At 39.2% G+C, this 27,371-nt stretch overlaps 2 protein-coding genes across 2 annotated transcripts; one reads left to right on the top strand and one right to left on the bottom strand.

Moving 5' to 3' along the window:
- Window positions 1–1,753: 1,753 nt before the first annotated feature.
- On the top strand, window positions 1,754–12,675 carry LOC125888030 (neuroepithelial cell-transforming gene 1 protein-like). The gene is made up of 12 exons (XM_049575198.1): window positions 1,754–2,033; window positions 4,425–4,491; window positions 4,739–4,798; window positions 5,493–5,594; window positions 7,513–7,680; window positions 8,053–8,115; window positions 8,206–8,302; window positions 8,390–8,466; window positions 8,559–8,816; window positions 8,933–9,103; window positions 9,208–9,394; window positions 11,388–12,675. Exons 1-12 carry the CDS (start codon window positions 1,888–1,890, stop codon window positions 11,717–11,719), a joined length of 1,728 nt encoding a protein of 575 aa, XP_049431155.1. The 5' UTR covers window positions 1,754–1,887; the 3' UTR covers window positions 11,720–12,675.
- Window positions 12,676–15,302: 2,627 nt separating this feature from the next.
- Window positions 15,303–26,256, bottom strand: asb13b (ankyrin repeat and SOCS box containing 13b). Its single transcript, XM_049574789.1, has 6 exons — window positions 21,307–26,256; window positions 19,811–20,010; window positions 19,570–19,720; window positions 18,699–18,833; window positions 16,685–16,876; window positions 15,303–16,587 (listed from the first exon to the last, which is right to left on the bottom strand). The coding sequence occupies exons 1-6, from the start codon at window positions 21,347–21,349 to the stop codon at window positions 16,334–16,336; spliced, it is 975 nt and encodes a 324-aa protein (XP_049430746.1). The 5' UTR covers window positions 21,350–26,256; the 3' UTR covers window positions 15,303–16,333.
- Window positions 26,257–27,371: the final 1,115 nt, after the last annotated feature.

Here is a 27,371-nt window from a genome sequence, read left to right as displayed (position 1 = left end):
GAATCATCAACGGAGGGCGTTGTACGATTCACATCAGAAGCAAACAGTAGTAGCAAGATGGCAAATCACAATGATTACCTCACCTGTAAGCTTCACACCCGTTTTTTCTAAAGTTCTGGCACCTAATGTCTCTACTGTTGCCTTCAACATCCTCTATTGTTAACCCATAGAATATGACACACCCTCGCCACAGTTAACAGAAAATCTGCTATTCTGTGATTACAGCTGGCAACTAACTTTTTGAGTTCTGTACCAATTTATTTTTTGTGGACAGGCTCTGAATGGTTCAGAATTAGGTGCAGAAACAGGAACAGAACCCCATTTTGGTGGAATAGGGGTGTAAGTGTATGTGCCCTGTCTCCTTTATGGGTCCCTGTACAACACAGACAACGCATGGCAGCTGAATTATCAGAAATACAGTCTCAGTCAGAATCTAATTTATTGACTGAGTGTGTTTGCACATGCAAGGATTGAGTAGCTCTAAATATACAAAGCAGAGAACAAACATGATGCACAATATGAGATATACAGTGAAACAAACATAGTGAATGTAAACACAGTGAAGCTAAATATATGGCTGCAATGAGGAAAGTTTTTGACAACAAGCATTTAAGCAGCTAAACACAGGTCAAATTATCAAAGTATTTTGTTAATACAGAGTCATGGTTCAGTTGTGCTGCAGGCCTCCAAGCAGTGCAGAGACTAAGACTGTATACTAAATAAGTATTGTATTTATTTGGTTTTCACCTTATTGTTATTTTAGTATATTTGCACTCTTTGTATTTGCACTCTTCCCACTTTGTAACTTCTGCACAGCAATTTTCTTCAGGATAGATACAGTTTTATCTTTTAATATCATATTGCAATTAACAGATGCACAGCGCTATGTGCATTTATTGATGGATAGAGTATATGTGCAGTGTATAATCACTTCACCTTGTGCTCCAGAAACCCTCCAGTGCTCCACCTCAAGCAGTTACAAGTAATAATAAATGATTGTCAACTACTTTAGTACCATCTTCATTTTTGAAACTATAACTAAATATGACAAGATTATTTTTTAAAATTAACAATCTATCTATCTATCTATCTATCTATCTATCTATCTATCTATCTATCTATCTATCTATCTATCTATTTGATCTTTAAAATGACACACAGTAGCGGACAATGACCATCACCAGTTCAAGTTGATGTCTTTTGATTGTTTTGTTCAAAACCTAAAGATATATTCAATTTTGCAAAACAGAAGAGCAGCATTACATTTGAGGAGCTAAAATCAAAGGAATTCTAATTCTTTTGCTTCATAAATGACTTTATTAATTATAGATTAACAAATATGTTGACATCTTAATTTCTATAGATCAGTAAGTTAATTATTTCTACTGCTACTCTCTTGATGTAACATACTGTTTTTGGAAAAGAGTTTCTATGTTTGTGTTTATTCATTCCAAGTGGGATAACTTAATATATTTTACACACTGAACGGATAGTGTAGGTTTTATACAGTCCACCATTGTTTAATTCCCTTAATAAGATTCATTGAATTTGTAAATTATAATATTTTTCATGGTCGGTTTAGTTTCAATAATCCCCCGCTGGTTAGAAACACTGCTGTGCTACATTCAAGGTCGCTTTATATCAGTCTGCCGGCCCCTCCCACCTCCTGGTATCCTAGCAGCGGAGCTCTGAGCCCTCTCCTGATTGGTCCATTTCCAAAGATCCGCCGCATTCAAACTTCCGCCGTGGTGTGTGTTCTGTTGTCATCGGTCTTGTGTTTTCTTTGTACACATCGGGCCAGTTTTCATACGTCTTTACTTTAAATTTAGTCCGCTTAGCTATCAATACGCCTCCGTAAAAGTGATTTTAAACGAAGACTCCTGCAAAATGGAAGAAAATGAAGAAGTGTGTTTAAAGACGGAGGGAAACAAAAAGCCGAAACTTCGCAGGATGTCATCGAGGACGTCCAACACCAGTATCATCAGCGCCGCGGAGCCTTCTCCACAAACACTGCAGAGAAACAACTCCAAGAAGTGAGTAGAACACGGCAAATACATTCAATATACATGCATTTATTTATATAGAAGGTATATTTGTAGTGTAATATGACTTTAGCACATTGGAGCCAACGTTATGTGTTAAGCTAGCTGTGACGGGCAGGGCTGTTATTGTAACTGGCACATGATGCCTTCAAGTGCACCTCGGAAGCCATATTCGGATGTTGTCACCACGATTTGCCATGCTCTCAGCTGCGTGTGGTGTAACTAAAAGTAATTATAGTCTGTTAACACGATACACGTATGTTTTTAGTTGTATGATTCGTTTAAGAAGGAAGCAGAGACTTTTATATTTATGTCTATGATTTTATAATAATACACTGTTGTTAATTGTTTCTGAATTGTCACTGTCTTGAATTGTACTTGTGGTTTGGCACCACATTAAAATATCATGTCAATAAAGCTTATTAAATTAAATTTGGAGAAAAGGCTATCTACATCATGTGGCTTAACCTATTATAAAAACTACAAGTAAAACTAAGAATGAAGATATGATCACTTATGACTGCAATTACTACATTTTTTTAATCATTAATTGATGGATGAATAAAGTTAGATTTTGAGTAATCGTTAAGTCAACAAATAAAAAAGAAAAATCCAAAAAATACAACTTCAAATTGCTTGTATTGTTTGAACAACAGTCTAAATCTCAAATATATTCTGTTTACAATGATGTGAAATAAAAACAGCAACAAAGTGTCACATTCTATGAACTAAAACCAGCAAATGTTTGTCATATTTGTTTGATTGCTTGAGGGTTTTTTTTTCCTAATAAAATAACTTTTGTGTTGATTGTCAAACGCACTGACTTATCTTTTTAACAGCACAAGAATCAGATTGAAAGTAAGATGCCTCAATAAACTATAAGCATACTTTTAATATCTGCAGATCTCATCTCTATCAGTATGGTATTGTTTAACCTTTTGAAACCTGAGCAAATTGGCTTGGTTTCTTTTGAAAACATGAGAAGAAGGTAATGAGCAACAAAAGAAGAAATTACCCCCAAAATTAGCAAGAAAATAGTAAAAAGAGAGATTTTTAAAAAATGAAAATTTGTGAAAAAAGAAGAAAGAAAAGAAAGTTAAAAACAAACAAACAAGGAAATGACTTGGAAAAAGTGCTTGAAAAAATATTTTATTATTTTATATATATATGCATTATTAATTGTGGAACATAATTTTAAATATATGATAATAATAATTATTATTATTGTACATATATTTCTTTCCTAGCTTTTTTTCTTTTTTCCCTAGCTTTGTTAAAATAATTTCATTTTATGCAATTAGTGAAACATTTCTTACCAAGTTGCTCATTGCCTTTTTTTCCCACTGTTTTTGAAAGAACTTGCACCAATTTGCTCAAAGGTTCAAAGATATAAGTCCTGTGAAAGGCATCTGAAAGCAACACATGAAAAGTGATGTCACTCCAAGTTTCAAAGGGTTAAACTGCTGATACTAAGCAACTGTAGCATCGGCACTTTTTGCAGTTTATCTCTGCCTGTATTTAACTTAAAAAGTATCAGAGGCTCTTGAATGTCAACACAACATGTTCCTTGAGCTCACTCAGTTCCTGTAGAAGGTCATGTCTGCATTGTTAAACCTGTGCTGCACCTGTGTTTGTTCTTGCAGGCTGCAAATACAGTTAAGATAATACAGTATTTACGTTGGCTCGTTGCATTCCCAGAACGCAGTGATTACAAAGTGCCAAAATTAATACAGAAATATTTTAACCTACATGATTGTTAGCTTCTAATTATTACATCTCAATAGCCTGGCTTGCAGATAATTGCAACTTTATTAGTTATTTTTCATCATCGTCTTTAATCTTTCACTCTCCACTCATAATTCATTTCCAACACGATTTGAAGGCACGATTACAAGGAGTAAGTTGTGCAGCAGTGTGTTCAGCTGACCTTGGCCTTGACAGCCCCCTCAGGGTGTTGTTCGCTAAGAAGAAGACATTGTAGCGGCCTTGTTTTGCCACCATATCTAACTTTTTCCTGCAGCAGCAGAGAGCAGTCCAGCTCCATTTATGGTTTTAAATATTAACGTCCTTCAGTCGTCATCCACGGGGTTTGACATTTTTGAAACATAACAGGGACTGGAGCAGAAATGCGTTCAAAAGACATCCATCATATTAACAGGGCTAAGTGCATTTCCTATGAAAACAATGAATCTCTGCAGTCATGTCTCTGTTCCTTGACTTGATGTTTGCGGTATGTTTTAGCCTCTGTGTCTGCATGTATGATCAGATTCATCTACACAATAGAAGACAAAGAAACATCGTCAGCAGAGTGAAAGACAATGACTCGATATAAACTTGTCGTCATTGAGCTTGACCGTTGCTTATCTGTCCCATTTCCTGTAGACCGCCACTGCAGAGAGGCAGCTCCTTCACCTTTCTCACTCCTGGGACTCCGTGGGACTTCAGTCTAGTGAGTTACTGTTCAAAACATAACTCCACCATGTTAGATTGCAGTGGTAACATCCTTGCACCTATGATCTGTTAAAATAAATCCACACGTGACTGTTTATTCAGACCTTCTACATGTATTGCTAATATGTGAAAGTGCTTTGAGCTGTGACCCTTGCATTTATATTACAGATGTTGCTGCCAGTGTCTTGTTTGAATTTTCATCTGACTTGTAAAAGTAACCACTTTGTGTTCTTATGTTGCCGCAGAAGAGAAAGCGTAAAGAGAAGGATGATGACACGGTCAGTCTGTCCAGCTTCGACCTCAAGGTGAGAGTCAGGGCAGTTGGGCGCAAGTCTAGCGTAGCACCCTTGACTGTGTCCTCACAACAAACTATAATCCCTCTGCATGACTCAGGGACTCACCTCAGACAGCCATGAGTGCTCTCATGTGTTATGAGCTCAGGATAATCCCGCTGTCTGTTAGACTGGCACAAGTGTCTGTCTGAGGAAATGATAATGGTGACAGAACATCTGAGCCATGTTGTCCCTCAGCATGATCATAGTCTCTTTGCTCTGTGAAAGGGTTTTAATACACTTTCTATACAACATTTACAACTAACATTTCCATTTTGATACCATAACATTAAACTTTTATAATAGAAGCCAGCTGTAATATTTCAAAGCAGAGTTTTTTCTGGTGCATTTAGAGTGGTTTCTCAGCAGTACAAGTGACATCAAACAAAAGCATTGCTTCGTAATATGTCAAATATTATATTGTAAGTGATAAAGTGAAAAAGCAGATCTGCCAGAAACAGAAAATATCCAATTTCTGCAGCTACAGAACAGCACTTTTATCAGGCCTTGAACGGAATGAGTTGTTAACAGTTTTATTCACAGTATGTAACTGAGAGCATTGTTTAAAACAATACTGTTTTATTCAAGGTATTGTAAAACACTTACAGTATACCCGCCTTAGTATAACTAAGTGGAACTGACGGCATTTTATTTCCTTGATTCCCAGGAACCCAGTAACAAGCGTGTCCGACCGCTGGCCAAAGTTTCATCCCTCGTCAACTTGATTTCTCCTTCAAAGAATGTGCGCCGCTTTGGCCAGACCATCCAGGTAAATGCCACACCAGGGTTTGTTTCCATGTGTCCTGGGAAACCTTAAACAGCTGACTAATTTTCCAGTCATGGAAAACACATGGGAAATGAGAGACAAAGGAAAATTATTTCAACGTTCTCTTATTTTCCTTTAGCTGAGAATGAACTACTAGGCTGTCAGAGCTCCCAAAAACGGATAACATTACCATCTGAAAGAGTGAAATTATATTCAGGATCATGTAAATGTTTTAATGGTTTAAATGGTAGTTTATGGACAAGAGTATTTTGAGTAGGCTGCTCAGTTATGTTGTGGAATCAACACATAGCTCCAAGTAATGCCACATGATCAGGATTCAGTGTTAATGGTTTTTACACTTGTCTGTTTGAGCGAGTGGGTCAGAATTCTACATGCCAAAAATCAATTTTCGCTTGCCTCTGTGCAAATTGTTTTAGTTATTAGTGGTTACCTAATAACAACAAAGATGTAAGATTAAACGGCTGCTAATATGGCACTCCACCACCATGCTTCACAAACTTGACGTGCCTTTGTAAAACGACCCTGTTTTGTCCACCTTGCTCTCAGATTTGCAGCAAACTGTGTAATACATAGTCATTTGTGCTTTTGCCCATACACTTAAACTTATTTATCTGCCCATGAGTAGGAAGTGAGATTGCTCACACCTGAGCTACAACCATTATCAGCTCTGGAAAAAAAAAAGTGTCTCATTTATGAAATGTGAGCAGAGCAAATTTGTGTTAAAACTGTTAGCAGAAGGAAATTTACATGTATGTCAGCATTCATCAATAGTAGGCCATTGATTTACCTGTCCCTGTCACACCACTACTAACAGAAGAAAATAAAGGACAGGATACAACTATCCATAGTAATTATCACCTCCATATATGGTGGTCACTGGCTATTCATGGGTGGGGATGTATGCTAGTTGCTGACTAGCAGGAGCTGTCAAGTTACGATTGATTGACATACACACATGCCTAAGATCAAATCTGAGTTTTCCACAGCATTCGTGAATCCGGTGTAGGTTTTTAGTACCGAGATTTTTATGTACAAATCTACTCACAGGTTTACTAACATTTCATGAATGAGACACAATGTGTTTAATTCTTTTTACCACTTGTCTGATCAGTTAAGCTGTAAAAATTCACCTGCTCCTTCAGGCAAGTTTCGTCACGCTAGATTTATTAGCTAGATTTACTAGCCCAAAGTGGCATTTTACTCACCCCAGGCAATCCGGCAATCCTTATTGTTGAGCCCTGATGGTAGCAGCATGTGCAGGTTGGATGACATTACAACTTTAGCAGCTGAAACTTTCAATAATGTCAGTTACATAATCCTTCAAATGGAAATTCTAACTGTCACTGCAGGGTGGTCCCTGTGGTAGTTACCAGGTTCATAGATTAATGTTGCTTTCTTCCTAACTTGTTTTTAATGGTTAAATAATATTAAATTGGTTGTGTTTGGTTTAGTTAGTAAAATTGATATGCTTGTTATGCCTGCAAAGGTTTGATATTTGTGATTCAGCCTTTACTGGGAGCAATTCAAACGTGTGTCAAATGTTCAGATGTTTGAAATGTGTATTGGGATGCTGGGAATTGTCGATAGAGTTGGATAATAAAAGAATGGAAAGCCAGGGTCTAGGATCAGTTTGTCATAATATCTAAGCCTGTAAGACATGATTTCATAAATATGTTATAGCCACACACCGCACATCTTTTGAATCAGACGTCACAGAGAGGAACATATTAGTCTGTGTCAGGATCCCTGTCTGTCACAAAAGTTACATCGTCACTGAAAATGTCTGTAAAAATGTCTATGAAAATCATCTCTAGAAAAGAGTGGGAACCCTGCGTACTATATCGACACTGAGATCAGCAGAACTTGTGTTTGACTCTAAAACAATTTTTTTTCCTCCTAGTCAATGTCATTACGTTGTGACAGCAAGTCACCAGGGATGTCCCGCAGAGCCAGCAGCAAGGCAGTATGTCCCACACCCACTAAACGCAGAAACAGCACGCTGTGGTCGGAGACGCTGGACGTCCATCAGAAGAGCGCGTTCTCGACCAAAGAGATCAAGAGACAAGAGGTGCTGCAGTTGTCTTTGTAAAGTTTATAGTAAAGCTGCAACAATTGGTCGAATAATCAATTAGTAGATCAATAGAAAATTTACTAGCAACTACTTTAATCAATGAATAATCATTTTAGTAATTTATTAATTAGAAGAGCAAGATTTTCTGGTTTCCTGCTTCTTTATTGTGAAAATGTGATGCTTTTCTTTGTCATACATGATGATACACTGTATAGCTTTGGATATATACCATTTGAAGATGTCACCTTAGGGCATGTTTCAATATTTTCTGACATTTTATTGACAAAACCATTAGGCAAATCATCTTAAAAGTAGAGCAAGCAGAAAAAATTAACCTCTGCCGTTTTTCCTTTTGTGTTTCTTTTTCAGGCAATTTATGAGCTTTTCAGGGGAGAGCAGGATCTCATAGAAGATCTACAACTTGCACGAAAGGTTAGAACATTTTTATTTAAATTACACAAAGAATCCAAAACAATTATGCTCCTTTTTGTGCTCACACACTGCTGCTTTTCTCACATTCAGGCATACCATGATCCGATGCTAAAACTCTCCATCATGACAGAGGAGGAACTAGCTCACATATTTGGGGACCTTGACGCGTACATCCCTTTACATGAGGGTGAGTCACCACTGTCATGCTTGGACTTAAACTGCTTTAATCGATGCCTGAAGTGTGTTTGATCATGTGTGCTTTTTTTATTTGCAGACTTAATGATAAAACTGACGGAGGAAACTGGCCCTGATGGAACAGTGGCTCAGATTGGGCAGATCGTTATAGACTGGGTATGTGCTGATTTTTACCTCACATGCATTATCTTCAAATATGATCTCTTTCAGCATGTAAAATGATTATAACTGTCACTGTATCTTCTCAGCTGCCTGGTCTGAACGCTTACAAAGCCTACTGCAGCAACCAGCTCGCAGCCAAAGCCCTGCTGGACCAGAAAAAGCAGGACAAGCGTGTCCAGGACTTCTTGCAGCGCTGCCTGGAGTCGCCCTTCAGCAGGAAGCTTGACCTCTGGAGCTTCCTGGACATCCCACGTTCACGCCTGGTGAAATACCCACTGCTGCTGCGAGAGATCCTCAGACACACTCCTCCTGATCACCCTGATGTAGCCAGTCTGGAGAGGGCTGTAAGATATCCACACTGTTGTTGCTTACATCTAGCTGTTGAATCTAATAATAAAACAGCTGTTATTTCACTCTTGGGCATTTTGCCAAACTCACAGATCTTTCTGTAATTATCCAGATCACTATAATCCAGGAGATTCTGTCTGATATCAACGTGAGAAAAGGGGAGTCTGAGTGCCAGTATTATATAGACAAGCTGGAGTATCTGGATGAAAAGCAGCGTGACCCTCTCATAGATAACTGTAAAACCCTACTTTGTCACGGCGAGTTGCGGAACAAGAGCGGCTCGGTGAGAATCAGGATCACTCTCCTTATTATGAACATCCACATACATGTTGTTTGTCTTGTAATAAAACAGGTTTCATTCTCTATAAATGTGTTTCTTTTTCACAGAGGCTGCATGTGTTCCTCTTCTCTGAGCTCCTGGTTCTGACACGGCCGGTGACCCGGAACGACAGGAGCTGCTTCCAGGTGTATCGACAGCCCATCCCAGTGCGGGACTTGGCTTTAGAGGACCTGCAGGATGGGGAGATCCGCATGGGGGGGTCCTTCAGAGGGGCTTTCACCAATGGAGAGAAAGGTGGGTTGGGTTGCTCTCCACCTGGTGGCGGAGTGTGGCTAAGGCGTGATGTGTCGCAACATTTGCAGAATGACTGTTATTCAGAGAAAGCCATTTGAATCAAAATCAGAACAGCAATTGTTGCCAAAAAGATTTTCACTTAAAAGGAATTTGCCTCAGTTTGGTACATATAATAAACATACAATAACGTATAGAGTAGAACATTCACAATGAAATATGCAAAAATACTATATACTTTATTTGCAAAATGATCATTTGTATATTAGTTACTCAGCACGTTACATTCAGACTTTTTTTTTCCTGCACGCCTCCACAGTGAACAGAGAATCCAAATGAGGCGAATATTCCCGATGAATTGAAGAAAATGAGATACATGTTTGATAACAAGCAAAACTATATGAAAACATCAGTTTACAAACTCACAGCACAACTCATACAGTACTGTTTAAGTTTCATTTATCCAGTGGTATGCTCAGTACCTCCCAAACACATGCATTCTGCTAAAACATTACAGTTTAAGACACATTAGTACAAACAAGCTGTGTCTCAGTTCAGGGGCTGCAGCCCTCGAAGGCTGCATTTGAAGACCAATTGCTGAAGACCAAGGCTGTCCCATTTCAAAGGCTCCTTCAAGTGCGGCTTAGAAATGCAGCCTTCTTTCCCAGAATTTGGAGGATGCAACAGATGAATCCTTTGTGGCCCAGATCATCCCAAAATGCATTGCATGCTGGTGATGATTATATATTAAGTTAACTAAGGGTTGTTAATTAGCAAACAGATTAACTGTTGTTAACATTATAATTAGCAAAAAGCACACCGCTTAAACAATCTTAATTTAACTGAAAACGGTCCATCAGCCTGAAATATATCAAACAGCAGTGTCTCTGGCGGTGAATTATCAGTCTCTGGGTCCATGATTTAGGGCTACTAACTTTATAGCTTACTCCTTCTTTCGTTAAGCACAGCTGGTTGCTAGGTAACAGGAACACCGACAGGTCGGTGCAAGAACAACCGGTGATGCAACCAGAAAATCCTCCTCCAAACTGTCCCATTTTGGAGACCGTTTGGTTTGGCTGGTGCGGCCTTTAAAGGACCTCAGAAGATCTGATGCACTGCCAAGTGGCATGCCTGGGCACGCAGTCTGCTCAGGTGGAGCTCATATGCATGCTCAGGGTGCACCAATCATAGGTGGAATGCATGTGTTTGGGAAGTACTGAGCATACGACTGGATAAATAAGACTTTGATTTTACTGCAGGAGTTGTGTGAGAGTTTTTACAAAGATATTATAATATAGTTTTGCTGTTGAGCGCAGTCCTCGTCTACTTCAATTCATGATGAATGTTTACTTTTTGGATTCTGCGTTCACCGTGGCGGCATGTGAGAAAAAGATTTTCTTTGTGAATTAAATGTTACACACAGTGAGTAACTGATATTAGGGATGCACAATAATATCGGCACATCATTGTTATCGGCTGAAATCAGCTTTAAAATGAAATACTAGAATCGGTCAACATACTTTTTCTTATTTAACACAATGAATGAATATTACATACATTAAAAAGCATTCTATTTCATGTCTCCTGCTGGTGGGCCATCATGATAAGAGCATGCATGTCTGATATGATGTTAATTCCACTACGTAAGAGACTTAATGATCACTCAAATTAGGTGGGAAAGAGTAGATAAATCAAAATTGGGATCGGTCGTGCATCCCTAACTGATAGATAAATGTTCATTTTGCAAGTGATGTATTCTTTTCATATAATATGAAAATATCAACTAAAGTAGCTTAAAATTAAATTTGCTGTTCTGAATTGTGGTCCTTAACATTGTGTTGGAATTAAAATACATACTATATAGAAAGAATATGTGCAGGAGTTTATAATTCAGATGGTATGAGAAAAAAACTGTTCCATTATGCTTGATTTTGTATCCCAGGCTTTGCTGCCTTTAAAGATCCTGTTAACCGTATTTCTTTCTGTGTCCCTGCAGCTAAGAATGTTTTCCGTGTGAGTTCCCTGGATCCGTCCCACGGCCAGTCCCACACACTGCATGTCAACGATGTCTACCACAAGCAGCAGTGGCTCAACTGTCTACGCACTGCGATGGCCCAACAACAGGGGGCTCCACCCAGAGTTCAGCAGGGAGAAGCTGTCAGAGCCAAGCGTCGCTCCTCCACTATCTCAGCCACCATCTCTGACGAGGAGACAGATGAGAACTGTCCGCCTGTCTCTGGCCCAAAACTCAGGCCCCAGACACTGTCCAAAACCAGACTGGACCAGAAGTTTCAATGCTCGCTAAAGAGGAAGGAGACTGGAGTGTAGACATTTAACCCAGCGCAAGGGTTCCTCTCAGACAGACACGTGCGCAACATGAGTCCTGTTTCCTCACGTGTGTCTGGCAGTGAATTTTCATGCAAGTGCTGTTTTTGTGCTTTTGCTTCGTCCGTGTAGCTGCACTGAAAAAGTCTTTCCTCATTTCCGTCCACGTGAATTGTCAAATTTTAGTCTTTTAAAAAGTGTAATTAGTTTACAAAAAAAGTGATGTGTCTGAAATGTATGTTTACACTTAAATGTGTGTGAAGTTAGGGTTTTATTTGTCTACCTACATTTAAACAACTTTATACCACTTGTAGCAGAAAAGTAGTTTCATCGTCATTCCAGTGTCGACACTTTCAAACTTTGTGTGTCTTTGCTGCTGTCAAATGCATCTGTGTTATAGGAAGCATGTGTGCAGTTTTAAGTGTTATCTGTGGCTAGATAAGGGATCAAGAAACCGAGAAGCTGTGATGGCCTCAGCTGTCTGTGCAGGAAGCCATTGGGTGAGCTGAGTATAAAAATGTTAAAGATTAGACACGAGATAATGAGCCGAACATGAGAACACTGACCACGACCACGATAAGATAAAAACATTTCTCAGAAGAAAAAAAAGATGTATTCAGTGAAACGCTGTTAAATGGAAAAAGATAAAACGTACAGTTTGTACTTTAAAAAACAGTCATGAGTATGAGTGACCATGAGATTGTATGTTTCAACACACCAACGTCCTCCTGGTTGTACTTTGACCCCTCAGCCACTTCCTTCTGCTGTTGACAAAGCTGTTCAGCAGTGTGTTGCAAGATTTGTCACAAAACAGAAGCAGAGGAAAACTGATGTCTGCACACTTCCACTTTAGTGTGTTGAAATCCTTCATGTCCTTTATGTTTAATAATGTTTCAGTCCATAGTGATACAGTTGTAAAGACCATTTGATGTACTGTCTGGAAACATTAAAAACCCACTGGAAAAGACTATCGTTTTGACTTATTTTCAGGTCAGAAGAACGTTCAACTCCCATTTTTCAAAGCTGATGACTGTTTGGTGAGACTTGCTGACATAAGATCTGCCCAGTCGAGCTTGATTTTGACCTGAAAGGCTCAGAATACTGAAGACGAGTCTATGAAATGATTTGCATTTAAGATAGATTTACATGTAAGTACACTTAAGCTAAATACCCAGTGTTATGCATGTGTTTGTACTCGCTGTAAAGCCAATTATTATCAATGTTTGGTGATGCAACAGCGCTCCAAATATGACGTGATTTTATCAGACTTGTTTACGCAGAGAAAACAGCATTATAAAGTGTTTATAATCCACACAGACAACAAACTGACTACAGAGTTTCATTAGGAAATAAAAGCAGTTAAGGAACGGAAACTGAAAGTGCAAAGAGGAACTACCTTTTGAATCAATTCCTTTCTGGAATGACACAGACTCTAATCATCCTCCTGTGTACAGCTCATAGAGGAACAGAGTTGGATAGTTTGACTCATTTGGGTTATGAGACAAACTGGGTGTGACAAGATCAGGGTCCTACAGTTAAACCAAAGTGTCCGCAACAACCTGTGGCTTTTACAGTTTCTTTTCACATGAGTTACCTGGCTGCATTCCTCTCCTCCCTGATGCCTGATGGTCCTGCCACAACCCCAGCTGCACAATAAACCACCTAACCATTTGAGTGTAGGGCCTCTCGCACAGTATTTATAGCTCATGGTGAGCAGCCAACTGCTTCTCAACAGCCTTGCTGAAACCCTCTTCCTCAAAATGTATTTTTCTGCAGAAGTGAGACACGATATGCAGAATATTGCTGCCTATACAGTCTTTCTCATTGTCCCTGATTATTATTTTTGGTAAAGAGTTGCTCAGTGGTTCCCCAAGTAAAAAATAGTCTGCTGTCCTTGACACCCAACTCAAACACCTGCTTTCATTGGAGGTGATCAGTGGAAACAGCTGATATGGGTGCGACGGTTTAGGTAGGATCAAATGACAACAACTTCAGGATGTTTTAGAATTAACACCTTCAAATAATGTGGCTGAATTCCCTGTTCAGTAATTACTCCCTCTACTGTAACCAAGGCTTTTTTGATCTGCTTACACCTATCTGATCTTATCTTAGCTCTGGACTTGCACAAGTCCTGCCCTACTTCCTGTTTTTGGAAATACCCTTTATGTCATGTTTATCGGTCAGTTAGGACAATATCTCGAGAATTTTATTAAAATTATCATTCAGTATTGATTGGAGTTCATCATTTCAGCGCTATAAATGGGCTACAAACCCATACACTCAAGCGTGAAGCTATTGTGTTAGTAGGAACTAGTGTTACAGGTTGTTGTAGTCAGTCCGGTTAAACAGGAAGTAGCACCGAGCTGTTAGCATCAGGCTAGCAGCTGCGGTGTTAGCTAACATATAAACGATCAAAATGCTGACTTAACGCCGATATTGTCAAAACATAAGTGTTATCACATACGTCCACTTTGTCTTTGTTGCAACTGCAGTTTTTCCCGAGTGGTTTTGATGTTGCAGTTGACGTTATTTCTGTATTTATTTCCACTTCCGTAGCCGTCTGCTAGCTGCTAGCTAACGTTGGGCTAGTACTATTAACAGCCATCAGTCCAAGTCTAACCAGTCACTTTGATTTATTAGTATTTATTTTGTTTAACTGTTGAGGTATGTCAGTCTTTAATTCCGACAATTTTTACTTTCCAACATGAAGGTTTAAATGTCTTTGTTTTATTCTTGGCAATAAAATAAAGGGCACGTGGAAACCAGCCTGGGCTGACATACTTGGCCAAACTGATTGAATCCAAATACAGTTTGTATTCCCAGAGAAGAAATACTACATCCTTTTTATTACAGCAGGTTGACATCTTTATTTTTTAATTAAAACTGTTTCTGAAACCCAAAGTAGGGTGTTGTGAAGGCACACATTAATACCCAACTCGTGTCCTTCATCATTTTTCAGTTTATACATAACTGGAATCAGATAGACAACAGTTTTTAATTGTGGACTAAATTCCCCCTCCCCCCTTTTTAATATTTATTTTTTATCCTTGAGATCAAGTAGTCTGTAAAAACATCTTTTCTGTTCATGTAATAAGCCATCAATATCAAAGAATTTACACCTGTCAGGCTCTGTAGCCATGGTTCAAGTTCAAACATGTTTTTGGTGCATGTCAGACTGAATGAATGCTGTCATTGTCTGTGCTTGTGGGCACGCCTCACTGGAAATTGTGGCTGCAGGTTGCTCTCATCTAATCTTCTGCAGGTTCCCCTATAACCGACAATCCTGATATCTACACAGGGTATCGAGTATCGTTTACTAAATGAATAAGCAGACTCTTGAAACTTGCTTGAAACAGTGAACGTGTGTCATAACTTCTGACAGTGTTACATTACTATAATGGGCAGTAATGCATTTTTTCCGCACAGATTAGTTTGGAAAGTCTGGACTGAACTAACTAATAACAATGTAGTTTTGACAGGTGCAGTCCTTGAGGCAATATTCCTCTCAAAGCAACACTGTCATAAACAAACAAAAACAAGAACCAGTTTTGACTTTTGCTCCAACAGAGGACACAACACTGAACAATTCTTTTTAAAATTGTCCTGTAGTGGTCTATTTATTTATACAAATGTGAGAGGAGGTAGAACCATCTGTATTATTTACAAATTTACATGAAAAATAAATAATATATATACAAATACATACAGTGATATAATCTTCATAATCAAACTACTTCATGTTCCATCTGGGTTCAGTTCAGTGTTACAGGATCTATAATGAAATGACACTTACATTCACACTCAACTGGTCAGGATGAGTGAGCCAAGTTAATGTTTATATAGTTGACGCACCATTAAGCAATACTTTTTGACTCAAATGACGTCAAAATTGTTGTGTTGCCAAAGCTTCTTGGAATTCAAAGGCCCTACACACCCACATGGGTGTGGCTGCTCAGTATGAAGGTGGGCTGAGCTATGCTGGAAGTTATTCGAGGTCATCAGACTGGATGAAGCAATAATGAAGAGAATGAACCTTATAACTCGCTGCTGTTACGTGCAAAAAGATAACAGAACAGTCTGTGTCAATCAACAGTCTGTACATGCCCACACAGTCCTGAGAGGACGTCTGATCATTAAAATGATTAGTATCACCTGTGAACACACAGTTGATGTTAATTATGGGTGTGCATGGCCTTTAATTGCTAGGTGTTAAAGTCTTGTGCCCTTTACACAGACTGTATAGTTGAATTTCATCTCTCTTAACAGTCAGGAACAGCCTTTTCTTTTAAAAGAAGCTAAAGAGAAACAGTTGAAGTGGCTGGTGAGTGTATTTTCCTCAGGAGTCAGTGGACCACACTAGAGGTCACGTAAATACACATAAATACTGGACTCATCATTCATTCAGTGGCCTTTAACATGACTCCAGTGGGATGCTCCTGTTGCTTCGTGTTTGCTGGATGTCAAAACAGTCTTGATAAACTGATGGTACATATAAATCAACGCTGTCTAATTTACTTGGGTAAACAATCTGATAATTAAAGTTATAAAATCTCTCTGCACCTTGCTAGTGCGGCAGTGTTAAGACATTTCATCTGTGCTGCACTTCTGCCAACGTCATCATCCCGTCGTATGACTTTCTGTGGAGAGATCCACAGAGTCAGCAGGTGTAACTGGTCCAGATTTATCCTCCGAGGGGCTGCGGCTTAAGTTCCCTGTGGGTGATTCAATTTCTATAACCGGGGGTGGCATGTGAGAAAGAAAACTTATAATACGATTGGGCAAGTCGAGCTTGGAAACAACTTCACGTGCTCTTGCGCCGAGGGCCCCTCTCACAGCCACCCTGCTGATCTGCTGTAGACTGAGAGGGGTATCTGAGGAGGAGGAGAAAACAACAGAGATGACGTCTTTATCTGTGCTCTTAGATTATCTACATACTGGCAGTGACAGTATATAAATGAACAGACTCACTCTCATAGTACTCAAGGCAGAGATAAGAGGGAGATCCCTGACTGGTGTAGTGGATGGGTTTCTTGTTCAGGTTATCTCTGGCGTACACGTTCCCCCCAAACTCCACCAGTAGATCGATCAAGCTAACGCTCTTTGTTTTGGCAGCATGATGAAGGGCCGTCTCATGTAGCTTAGCAGCGTTCACATTTGCCCCTATGGGAGAGAAAGACAAGACAGTTTGAGAGAGAAGTACTTCTCCCGTCCATAGCATGTGCATGTACACCAACTAATATGGTGATGGTGTCATTATTCTGTGGCCATTAAAACAAAGTTGTCGCAAAAGTCTTGTATATTTCCACTTAAACTTTTAATCTAGGGCTGCCCATAACTAAGAATATTCCTAGTCGACCAATAGTCATCATTTAGGGCCATTAGTCGACTAGTCGCCCACATGTTTACGATACCAATTTGGGCAGGGCAACACAATGGTTTGAGTTGAAGGTGCGAGAAAGAATAGTATCGTTAACATTGTTAACACTGTGCTACATTACAGAGAAATACAAAACCGTACTAATGAACCTTCATTAATATAGGCCTATATTTTATCTACAAGTGCACGTCACACACTGAGCGAGCCGCCTGTTAATGACGCTGTGGGCAAAGCAGTAATGATTGTGCTAAGTGGCTAATGGGCATGTAGCTACTGACATGTTTCAGATGATACGTCATGTTTGTAGTCGACCAATGAAGATGAGTTTACATATCACCTTGGGTTCATCCTTCACCTTCTCAAAATGATCCCACACTTTGGATTTCCTGCCCGACATGTTATTAACTAGCCTGTGGAATAACTGCAGTTACCAGCCCTGGAAATTAGAGGCCATACACATGCCACATCTTTAACCACCTGAAAAGTGCGAGATCAGGTGCTGGGTGCTACTCTTGTGCCTTTTTTGTGCCAGCTTTCAAGAGCACGGTGGCAGGTAACAAGCACCATGTAGCCGTTTACCCGAAATCCTGAGTGCAGAGCTGATCTTCTTCTAGGTGCTGTTTATAAGTGTGTAGGCCTATTGTACTTGGGACAGATGTAAAGCTCTGGCTAGCCCTGCACTAACAACTTTTCTGTGTTTATCAGACTGAATATTTACAGAAGAAGGGAAAGATATCTGTCAGCTGTGATTGGTTTGTAGCGTGGCTCCTGTCTGACTGCTGAGTGTTGCTACTTCCTGTGTCTGTCGTTTCAAATTTAATTCCCACATGGTCCAGTCATATAGGTTTTGATTTATTTTGACAAGGAGCAGCTCCTAACAGAGTTTCACATTTGTTTTTTTTCTGTGACTAAGCAACCAATGAAATCTTGCTGACTGATGATTGTAATTAAAGTAATTTAAAAATGAATCCTTACAAAACAAACGTCATCAATACTGAGGGCGGGGGGCAGAAACTGTAGGTAATGTCTGATGACATCATGTCATGAGAAGACTGTGTGCTCTAACCAGTTAGGGCTGTTTTTTTGTAGTTACTGCTGTCATAGCTTGCAGGTGTTGGGAAGGGTTCATTTGACATGTAAATATAAACACACATGTTGTCTGGTGTGCCTTAGTATAATACTGAAGGCCTTTACTCTGGTGACTCTCTTTACAGCTGTCTGAATGCAGCAGATATCTGTTTCATCTGCTATCTCTAACTGAAATGATATTGCGCGCTGGCGAACCTCAGATCTGCTGCTTTCATTTAGTACAACCAGCATCTGACTGTTGTGAAATAAACACAGACCGCCCACCCTGCTATATCTTAAATGTCTTTTCTAAGATAACAAACCTTCAAAACATTTTATGACTGTTCTACAGTTTTCGAAAAAGTGGTTATTTGATCAGTCAGTACATAAAATATTTTTCAACTGCAGTCCCAACGACTAAAAAAAGACATCTACACAAAAATTGTTGCTGCCTTGAAATAAATAATATGAAGGAAGCACATTTAAGACATTTAATTATATCCAGCTCTGGTGCGCAGAGGACAAACATGAACTCACCTGCAATGAGGAGAACTTTGGCGCAGTCGTAATGTTGCCTCGCACAGGCCACATGGAGCGGTGTCCCATAGTGGCAGTCATGCGCCTCCATGTAAGCTCCTTGATCAATCATAAGCTGAACACAATCTGAATTCCCTATTGTAAGAGAAGTCACATAAAATCATATTTGATGAGTTAATATAGATACATTCATTTTCTGTGAGCTATACATGTGCTGTCATTTTTTGCAGGTTCATCCTTCACAGATTAGGGAAGCTGTTTTTCAGCATGAATAGATTTTGGCTGGAGTTTCACTAAAGCTTTCTCCTTACTGGTCACTTCAGTTTTCAAATCAATACTGCAACCATCAGTGTGTTCCAGTACCTTTGCCAGTACACTCTTGTCCCATAGTCTTACTGGTGTTTGTGTGATTGGGTTTCTGCTTTATCGCTACATCTTGAAAGGCTTTAAATTAACAATCAAGAGCTGGAGAGCTCTGGTATTGCATTCTGCTTCCCCTGCACTGCTCTCCCTTCCTGTTTTGTCTGCCACGTCCCTGCCTCTGGGAGAAGTTTCCCATCACAGGAGATTTTTTCAAATGTTTTCCAACTGGTTACAACACGAATTAAATGAGCCATGCGCATGAGCAAGCTGTGGTCCCTGCACTATTTAGGAAGAATTCTGAGGAACTTTGTGTAGTTACGGTCTGCCTTGATGATTCACTGATTCACTTTTTCCAGAAAGTTACTTAGTAGTCCCACTTTTCATCTGCATTAACACAGTACAAAAACACTGTGTGAAATCAATGCGAGACTGATAAGCGAATACATGTAGATGGACATGGCTCAACATTTACACATTCCTGTGTGATTTTGTACAGAACAAGACACACCTCCCATGCAGGCTTCATGAAGTGGAGAGAAGGTAAACAGTGGAGGATTAACGGTTGCTCCATACTCCAGCAGCAGCTTGACACATTCAAGGCTACCAGCTGCACAGGCATCACACAGCGGAGTGCTGCCATCAATGTTCCGAGCATCCACCTGGAGGGCAAAGAGCCATAATGAAGTTAAAAAAATATGCCAGTCATGCACTGACGAAGGAAGTCACCATCCTCACTGACGCCATCTCACCTGCGCACCAGCGTCCAACAGCAGCCTGACACACTGGGTCTGTCCCTGTATACAGGCCTCATGCAGAGGGGTGATTGAGTCAACTGCCACGATGTTCACTGCTGCACCTCCCTCAATCAGCTGCTGCAGCTGGAGGGCCCTCCCCTGTGCAGCAGCCTCATGCACTGCTGACCGGTCCGTCCAGAATCCAAGACCGTGAGCTGCAAATATGAGAGGTCAAACAAGACTGAGCCTTTGTATTCATGATGCTTACATTGTCTGGGTTACAGCAAGTTGACTTGTTATTAACATGGATCCCTCTTCAAATTCATGTTTATCTTTCTAGTCAAACCATTCAAACACAGCTGAAGTATTACTTATTTTTAGCCAGAGCTTTTCTTAGTATTCGTTCATTCGTTCGTGCATGAGAATTATAAGTGTGTCACTTCAAAAGCCCTAATTGGCAGCCAGTGTGAGGGATGATAACATTTAAAAGGAGAAAGCCATGAGTGGGCCGAGGGATCGCTTTATTGTACGGAGCAATTTGCAACTACGCACTAGCGAAGATGACCTACCACTGACAGAAAAGTCAGTAGACAATATCACAATATCTGTCTTATTTTTTATTATTTTTATTGTCTTATGTTGTGGTAAGAGTGATAACACATTATAGAAGCTATAGTGCACAGATATAAATACAGGTGTGCCTTGAGATTTTGCCTTAGGCTCAAAAGGTTTGAAAACCACTGCTTTACATAATGTATTATAGTGCATACACTGTACTCATATCATACCTTCAGCTGTTTGTTCTGTATTTGTCTGTTGTTAGCATCAACTGTAATTACACCTGCACTATATATTTTGCATTGCTTACCATGTTCATTCTGTCTATATCTGTATTCATACACACTATTAATGTTTATGCTGCTAATAATGTGTGTATCTAGTGTTCGTGTCCCTTACATTTTATTTACACTATATTTGATTGTGAAAATTACTGCTTTTTGCACCTACAGTTAGATGCTTAACTGCATCACTCTCAGTCGTGTCCTGTATTTTATTATGCTATGACAACTTAGTTGTATCTTATCTAATATGATGATGCAAACCCTAATAATAGCATTAGTGTATTGGATTGAATTACACTGTAATGTATGTGTTATAGAGTCCATTCACATGCACATTCATACAGTCTATGTTGTGTAACATCTTTAAGTGTGTCACATTCGCTGTTACACGTCAAAGCAAAGTGTACCGTTACACTTGTGCCTGCCGGCCTAACCTCGATAACGAGCTTACAGTTTGCTGCCATGCTTTCACACTAACGTCGGCCACTTTAATATAGCATGCTAGCTAACGTTAACCTAGCTATACGTCTGGCTAGCACTATAAGTTAGTAACCATGAAATTAAAGCTAATGACAGCTAGTGATAGCAGCTACCTGCTTCACCCGGTCACTCGGTTAGCTAGCTGAGATTTCTTGGGCTACCGTTGGTCACCAACTGTAAGCTACTTACCGATTTCTCCATACAAGGACGGTCTGGTCCGAGTGATCTCCATTTCATGTTACCGTTTTTTTTCGTCTCCGTTAATCACGTAGCTTCAGCCACACATGTCATTCATTTTAAAGCAGAAGAATAAAGACTCAAAGAGCCGCATTACTGTCAAAGCTGGGCAGCAGTGACGGCAGCGGAGGCTCAGTCCAAATAAACAATGGCATGGAATTCTGGGATATGTAGGCGACTGGCCTACAGAAGGCAGAGTCCAGTCAAGGTTTCCTTCAAGTTAAATAATTAATTAATTAATTTTTTGTAAAAAGACACCAACTAATAACATTGAAAAAAAAAACAAGACAAAAGTGTGAGGTTATTGATTATATTTTTACAATTAAAAAATAAATCCTTGTTTAGCCACTTGGGTTTAGCTAGCTTGCTTAACATTTTGGTTTTGCGCTAGCTAGCATATAAACCCATTCAAATTATATTTTTAACTAAATCAACATGATACAATACTGGACAGATGATAACATTTCTGAGAGCAAAGGTAGGAATTGTTGATTGTATGTGTTTTGTTTACACTAGTTAACATGGCTAATTTTAGCTAGCACTACCCTTGCTGACCTTGCTAACTCATGATTTGTGTCTTTTGAGGCTTTGGATTTGTTGTTTTTTTTCCATTAATTGCATTTCAACAGCAGCATCATTCATTTTTATGTTTGTTTGTTTTTTTTAAGTGTCATTTTTAAGCTGAGACAGTGTTCCCACTAAAAGCTATAGGCTAACTTAGGCTAACTTTGTGCTTTATCGCGTGAGAATTCAAAAGTTATTGTTGGGTAACGTTAATGCAAAATGTCTTGTATGGGAACGCATCATTTTTGCAAGGTACCTCAAATTATAGAGTACTGCAGGAATGGGTCATTAAACCCGGAGACAAGATAGAGTTTTTGCTCTTCCAGTTCCCTCTTCTTGAAGTCTGGGAAAAAAAATTTTAATGGGTTTTTGGTAAGCGCTAATGAGATTTTCACTTAACAGGCGGTTCACTTCTCTCCTACTTTCACGTTCTACGACATGAAATATGCCGGACTCATACATTTTGAAGCTTTTCAGGGTCTTTAAAAAGGTGGTTGCTTCCAAGTGGCTAAATAAGACTTCCCAATGTCATCATACAAAACAACATTGACAGTTTTACGGCCTCATTGTGGTGGCGACGTTGAAGTCATGCAACCTAGTGTAGTTTGTTTATAGCCTAACGTTTGTTTTTTATTTTTGGCAATTGCAGTTACGCTTCAAAAATCATGGAAATTACGTTCATGAGGATTATCTTGTTGAACAAAATCCAATGGAAAAATTCAATTGGCTTTTTGTCAAGCGAACCAGGGTGATGTTAATTTCCAGGCTGGCCTACAAATAAATATCCTGCACCACTTCATTGCAATGGAACACAAAACTTTTTCTTGTTGACTTTCAGCAACAGATCTACATCTAGTGTCATGATTTTTAACCTCCTATGGAGACGGAAATGTTGTTTTTCCCAGTGTTATCACAAATTGAAAATATCCAACATAGTAGATCACAGAGGTTTTTTGGAACTATGTACTTATTACAGTCTTGGTTTGTGGGTCATGTGATTAACTGTTCCAAAAATGTAGGCTAACTGATCACACTTTTAAGATCGATTTACCCATGTTGTTAGGACGGTACCTGGTCATATGTTGCGTCTTAGTAGCAACAGTTAAAAATAATCAAGCTTGAGTTCTAAAGAAAAGCTACAAAAATCCCCATGTCATTCAAGGGGCCAACCTTTAATGGCTACTGGAATGCTGTAACTAAATATGTTTTGGTGGAGCCACAGATGGCCCAGAAACTTTTGGAGTTCCCACTTTTAAACCATAATATTTGGGCAGGTATATGCAGTCCTGTGGTCTTACAACTCTGAGGTGTGTGTGCTGGATATAAGAGCTGTAAACCTATGCAAGTAGTAGATTAATTTGCCAGAACTGAATATATTGCGTATTCATTATGTGAGTTTTATGTATTTTGGTTTGGTAGGCATGTGGAAGTTTACATGGTCCTTCTTTAGTGTAGTCTCCATTGCAAGCATCAGGCAGGTGTGGTCATTATAATATTGTATTTCTGCGGCATTGAAAATGTCCTAACGTTGGTAATTCCAGCCGTCCATCAACAATACAGTGCTGCCAACATTTGTTTGTATTACATATCGGGCAACCAATAAAGCATAAAGTTGAAGGTTGAGGGCATTCCAGTCAGACTTTGTTGTAGCTATCTCATGTCTATACCATAACCCACGTGTAAATGTGAATTGTTGGTTCTGGTCCAACAGCGGCATCAGTCTATAGGTCAAAGAAGGACCAGTGTTTGTTTTGGCCTGTCATCGTAGCACTGCTCTTTTGGCCAAGTTGTGTTTGAAACTGCTGAATCAGTAGAGGCTTGATTTTATCAGAATATTAACACTGATATCAGAGTAAACAAATATTGTAAGTTGTAACTTTACATCAATCAGTGAAATTTTATGTCAGAATTTAGCATGACATTGTGGTCTGTGTGAAATTGACAGGCAGTCTCGAAAATTATATAATGCATGCATGAACAACTGAGAGAACTTAAACTTGTATTTACCCATATTTCATTGTGGTTAATAAAAAATGTATATCAATAGACCATCAACGTTTTCACAGCAGGTGAAGATGAGGCTCTGCTTAATGGGTATCCCTGCTACTCCCCGTGTGACTGCAGTAAAACTGCCATATCAGATAGTGAGAAGTCACTCTAACTGTCCCCACTGTCTACTCCACTGGCCATACTTGAGATAAAATTGCCAACTTTATCCAACTTGCAGTAGCTTAATACTCTTTCCTCTGTCGTCAAAATGTCATACCTGTCTTGTCCACCGTCCTGTCCTGCTGGGTGTCCCATTTACACAGACGTCGTTTCAGCACAGTTCTGCTGACAGTGTAAAGGCGAGCCCCAGAGGTTAATGTTTGGTCAGGCACTACTTCTGACCATTTAATATAGAGTGCTTCAGGAATGAGTCCTAAAAATGAGTTAGCATTTTAGCACTCCTGGTTTCCTTGTTTTGAAGTCAATGGGTTTTTCATTGGATGCCTGAAATAACACAAGGTTGTGATTAACACAACCTTAAGAGTCTTTCACGTTTTGTCCTACGACATAAAATAAAGCTTCTGTGTGTCTCATAAAAGCTGGTTGCTTACAAGTGGCTAAATGAGACTACAGAATGTCATCACGCCAAGCTGTGTCGGACATGGCTTTTCAGTGTATTTATGGTGGTTAGGTTACTACATTAGGTCATGTAACCGTAGTGTAGTTTGTTTATAGCCTAACGTTAGCTTTTTACTTTTGGTGTTGCTTTTAGGCTTCAGTTATCATGAAAGTGGTGTTCATTTGTGACGATTATCTTGATGAAAAAATATGTAAGTATCATACATGTTTGTTTGAGTTTATTTTCAGCAAAAATCCAAAATGGAAAAATCCTATAGGCTTTTTGACGAGGGAACCACAGGCCCCCAGGAAAGCTGCTCAGCCGTGCAGCAAATGTTTCCCAGTGGCCACTTGCAGTATTGCAGCTGAAAAAATCTCTTGCGGCCCAGATAGCATTTTCCCTACAGGCCACTATGAGCCTTGAGCCACGGTGGTTTTATATTTGTAAAACTTTCTTGGACTTTCTATGAAGTCATCACAATGTAAAGTCTATGAGCCAAATGGGAACTTGTGGGCGGAACCAGTGGGAGAAACATGACTTTTTGATGAGGGTGCCAGGGCGATGCTAACTTTCACATCAGCCTACAGAAAAACATCATCTTTGGAGCACTCTGAGTGTGTTTTGAATCGCAACCTTTGTCTTTTTACTTCTAGTAGGTTCTGCAGTTGCCCTTAAAAAGTATGTACTGTTGCATGCAGTATGGACACAATTGGGACATACTACTTTCTCATAACATTACGCCCTTAACTTTGACCCCTTTGCTTTTATATCCGTTACCTTAGATATAAAACAAACGCCACTTACAGAGTTCACTAAAGACGGAGATCAACCTGGAGAGCTCTGCTGTTCTTATTTTGCAATGTATGAAGTTTAACTTTAAAGTTAGAACTGCAAAGATTGTAGATTCTAACATATTATATTTGCGACAGTGAAATTACACCTAGAGTTCTTTTTCATTGTCATTTTATAGTTATGATTTTTTGTTGTATTAATGATTAGTTTGTTCACTTAATTAATATTCCTATTATTACTGTTTGACTGGTCATCAGTTACTTGAATGCGCTGTCATCCATCACTGCAACCTTTGTCCATCAGCTGTCAATGACTTGTCAAGCTGTCATCTCTTTGTGGCTGAGTCAATGTGACGTATAGTCCGCTGTGCAGAATAGCCAAAAAAGCATGCTGGCTTGCATACTGCAAAAACAGGCAGGATGTAGTAGAACATCCTGCTATTTTTGGCATTCTGCATTTGACACACTATGTACTAAATCTTATTTCTGGCATACTCTTTAGTATGATAGTATGGATATTGGAACGCACAGCGTGTTACACACAGATTCAAGGTCAACCTGTCAAATTCTGCTTGATGGAGCTTTGTAAGGTAACAAACCTCGGACCAGGTTATTGAAGACTTTGAATGATTCTCGCAGAATGGTCTTCAATCCAAATTCAGTCAGAAATCACCTACTAGTTTGTCTACATAAACACTTCACCCTAAATTATACAACTTGGAACTAAGGTTTGGTGGTGCCTCAATGAGTGTTTAAAATGTGTAAAATTAAATGTGTTAGCGCTCGTCTCAACTTTCCCTTCAATCTTTATAGTTCAAAAGGTGGTTATTAACAAGTGGCTAAATGTGACTACAGAACGTCATTACACTGAACATGCCTTTACTGCCTTGTGAGGATGATCTTGCTTACCAAAACATGTAAGTGTCATATACATTAGTTCGCCACAGAGTTTATTTTCAGTAATAATCTAAAATCCAAAATGGAAAAATCCTATAGGCTTTTTGATGAGGGAGCCAGGGATTCAAGGTCAGCCTATCAAATATTGTTTGATGGGGCTTTTAAAGGTACTAAACCTCATATTGGGTTATTGAAGACTGGATTGAATGGTCTTCAATCCAAATTCAGTTGAAAATCACTTACTAGTTTATTTACATACTGTAAATACCTCACCCTTAATAATGATACAACTGGGAACTAAAGTTAGTTGCTGCCTCACTGGGGGTATTAAAATGTGTAAAATTAAATGTGTTAGCACTTAGACTTTGACTTTTGGAAATTGCATTGAGGCTTCAAAAATCAAAAAAGTGGTATTAATTTGTGACAGTGATCTTGGTAAACAAGGCATGTAAGTACCATCAAGGTTTGTTCGCCACATTTTTTATTTTTGGCATTACTCCAAAATCCAAAATGGAAAAATCCCATAGTCTTTTTAACAAGGGAACCAAGGATTCAAGGTCAACCTATCAAATATTGTTTGATGGAGCTTTTGAAGGTACTAAACCTCATATTAAAGACTTTGAATGATTCTGGCAGAATGGTCTTCAATCCAAATTCAGCTAGAAATCATAGGCTTTTTGACAAGGGAGCCAGGGCGACGCTAACTACAGAATAACATAATCCTTGGCGCACTCTGCGACACAGGGATTCAAGGTCAAGCTATCAAATATTGTTCGATGGAGATTTAAAAGGTACTAAACCTCATACTGGGTTATTGATAATGTTGAATGATTCTGGCAGAATGGTCTAAAATCCAAATTTGGTCAGAAACTTGAATCTTAAGTTTGGTGCTTCCTCAATGAGGGTGGTAAAAATGTGTAAAATAAATGTGTGTAACCGCTGATCCCAACTTCCCGTTTAATGTTTCCAGTTACATTAAACTAGACTATACATAAATGGATATTACAGAATCCATATCATAACCTTCCAAAGACTGTCAGGCTTTACCAAGTTAAGGGTGGAAACAAAGGTTTTTATCAATGCCAGATCGTTTAGAGTCAGTAAAAATTCATTTTTCACTGGAAAGAGGAAAACACACTCACACACCCCCCGACCCC

The sequence above is a fragment of the Epinephelus fuscoguttatus genome, linkage group LG4 (genome assembly GCF_011397635.1).
Source record: "Epinephelus fuscoguttatus linkage group LG4, E.fuscoguttatus.final_Chr_v1".
NCBI lineage: Eukaryota > Metazoa > Chordata > Actinopteri > Perciformes > Serranidae > Epinephelus > Epinephelus fuscoguttatus.
Note: the sequence above shows the minus strand (reverse complement) of the source record. Positions and strands in the feature narration are given on the sequence as shown.

What these genes read in the sequence shown, in the direction of transcription:
- LOC125888030 (XM_049575198.1), top strand. Translation starts at nt 1,888, where the DNA reads ATGGAAGAAAATGAAGAAGTGTGTTTAAAGACGGAGGGAAACAAAAAG. An exon ending in CTCCGTGGGACTTCAGTCTA is followed by an intron (nt 4,492 to 4,738) that starts GTGAGTTACTGT and finishes ATGTTGCCGCAG; the next exon opens with AAGAGAAAGCGTAAAGAGAA. An exon ending in AAGAGATCAAGAGACAAGAG is followed by an intron (nt 7,681 to 8,052) that starts GTGCTGCAGTTG and finishes TTTCTTTTTCAG; the next exon opens with GCAATTTATGAGCTTTTCAG.
- asb13b (XM_049574789.1), bottom strand. Translation starts at nt 21,349, where the DNA reads ATGGAGATCACTCGGACCAGACCGTCCTTGTATGGAGAAATCG. An exon ending in TGTTGGACGCTGGTGCGCAG is followed by an intron (nt 19,721 to 19,810) that starts GTGAGATGGCGT and finishes TTTGCCCTCCAG; the next exon opens with GTGGATGCTCGGAACATTGA. An exon ending in CAAAGTTCTCCTCATTGCAG is followed by an intron (nt 16,877 to 18,698) that starts GTGAGTTCATGT and finishes TCTCTCCCATAG; the next exon opens with GGGCAAATGTGAACGCTGCT.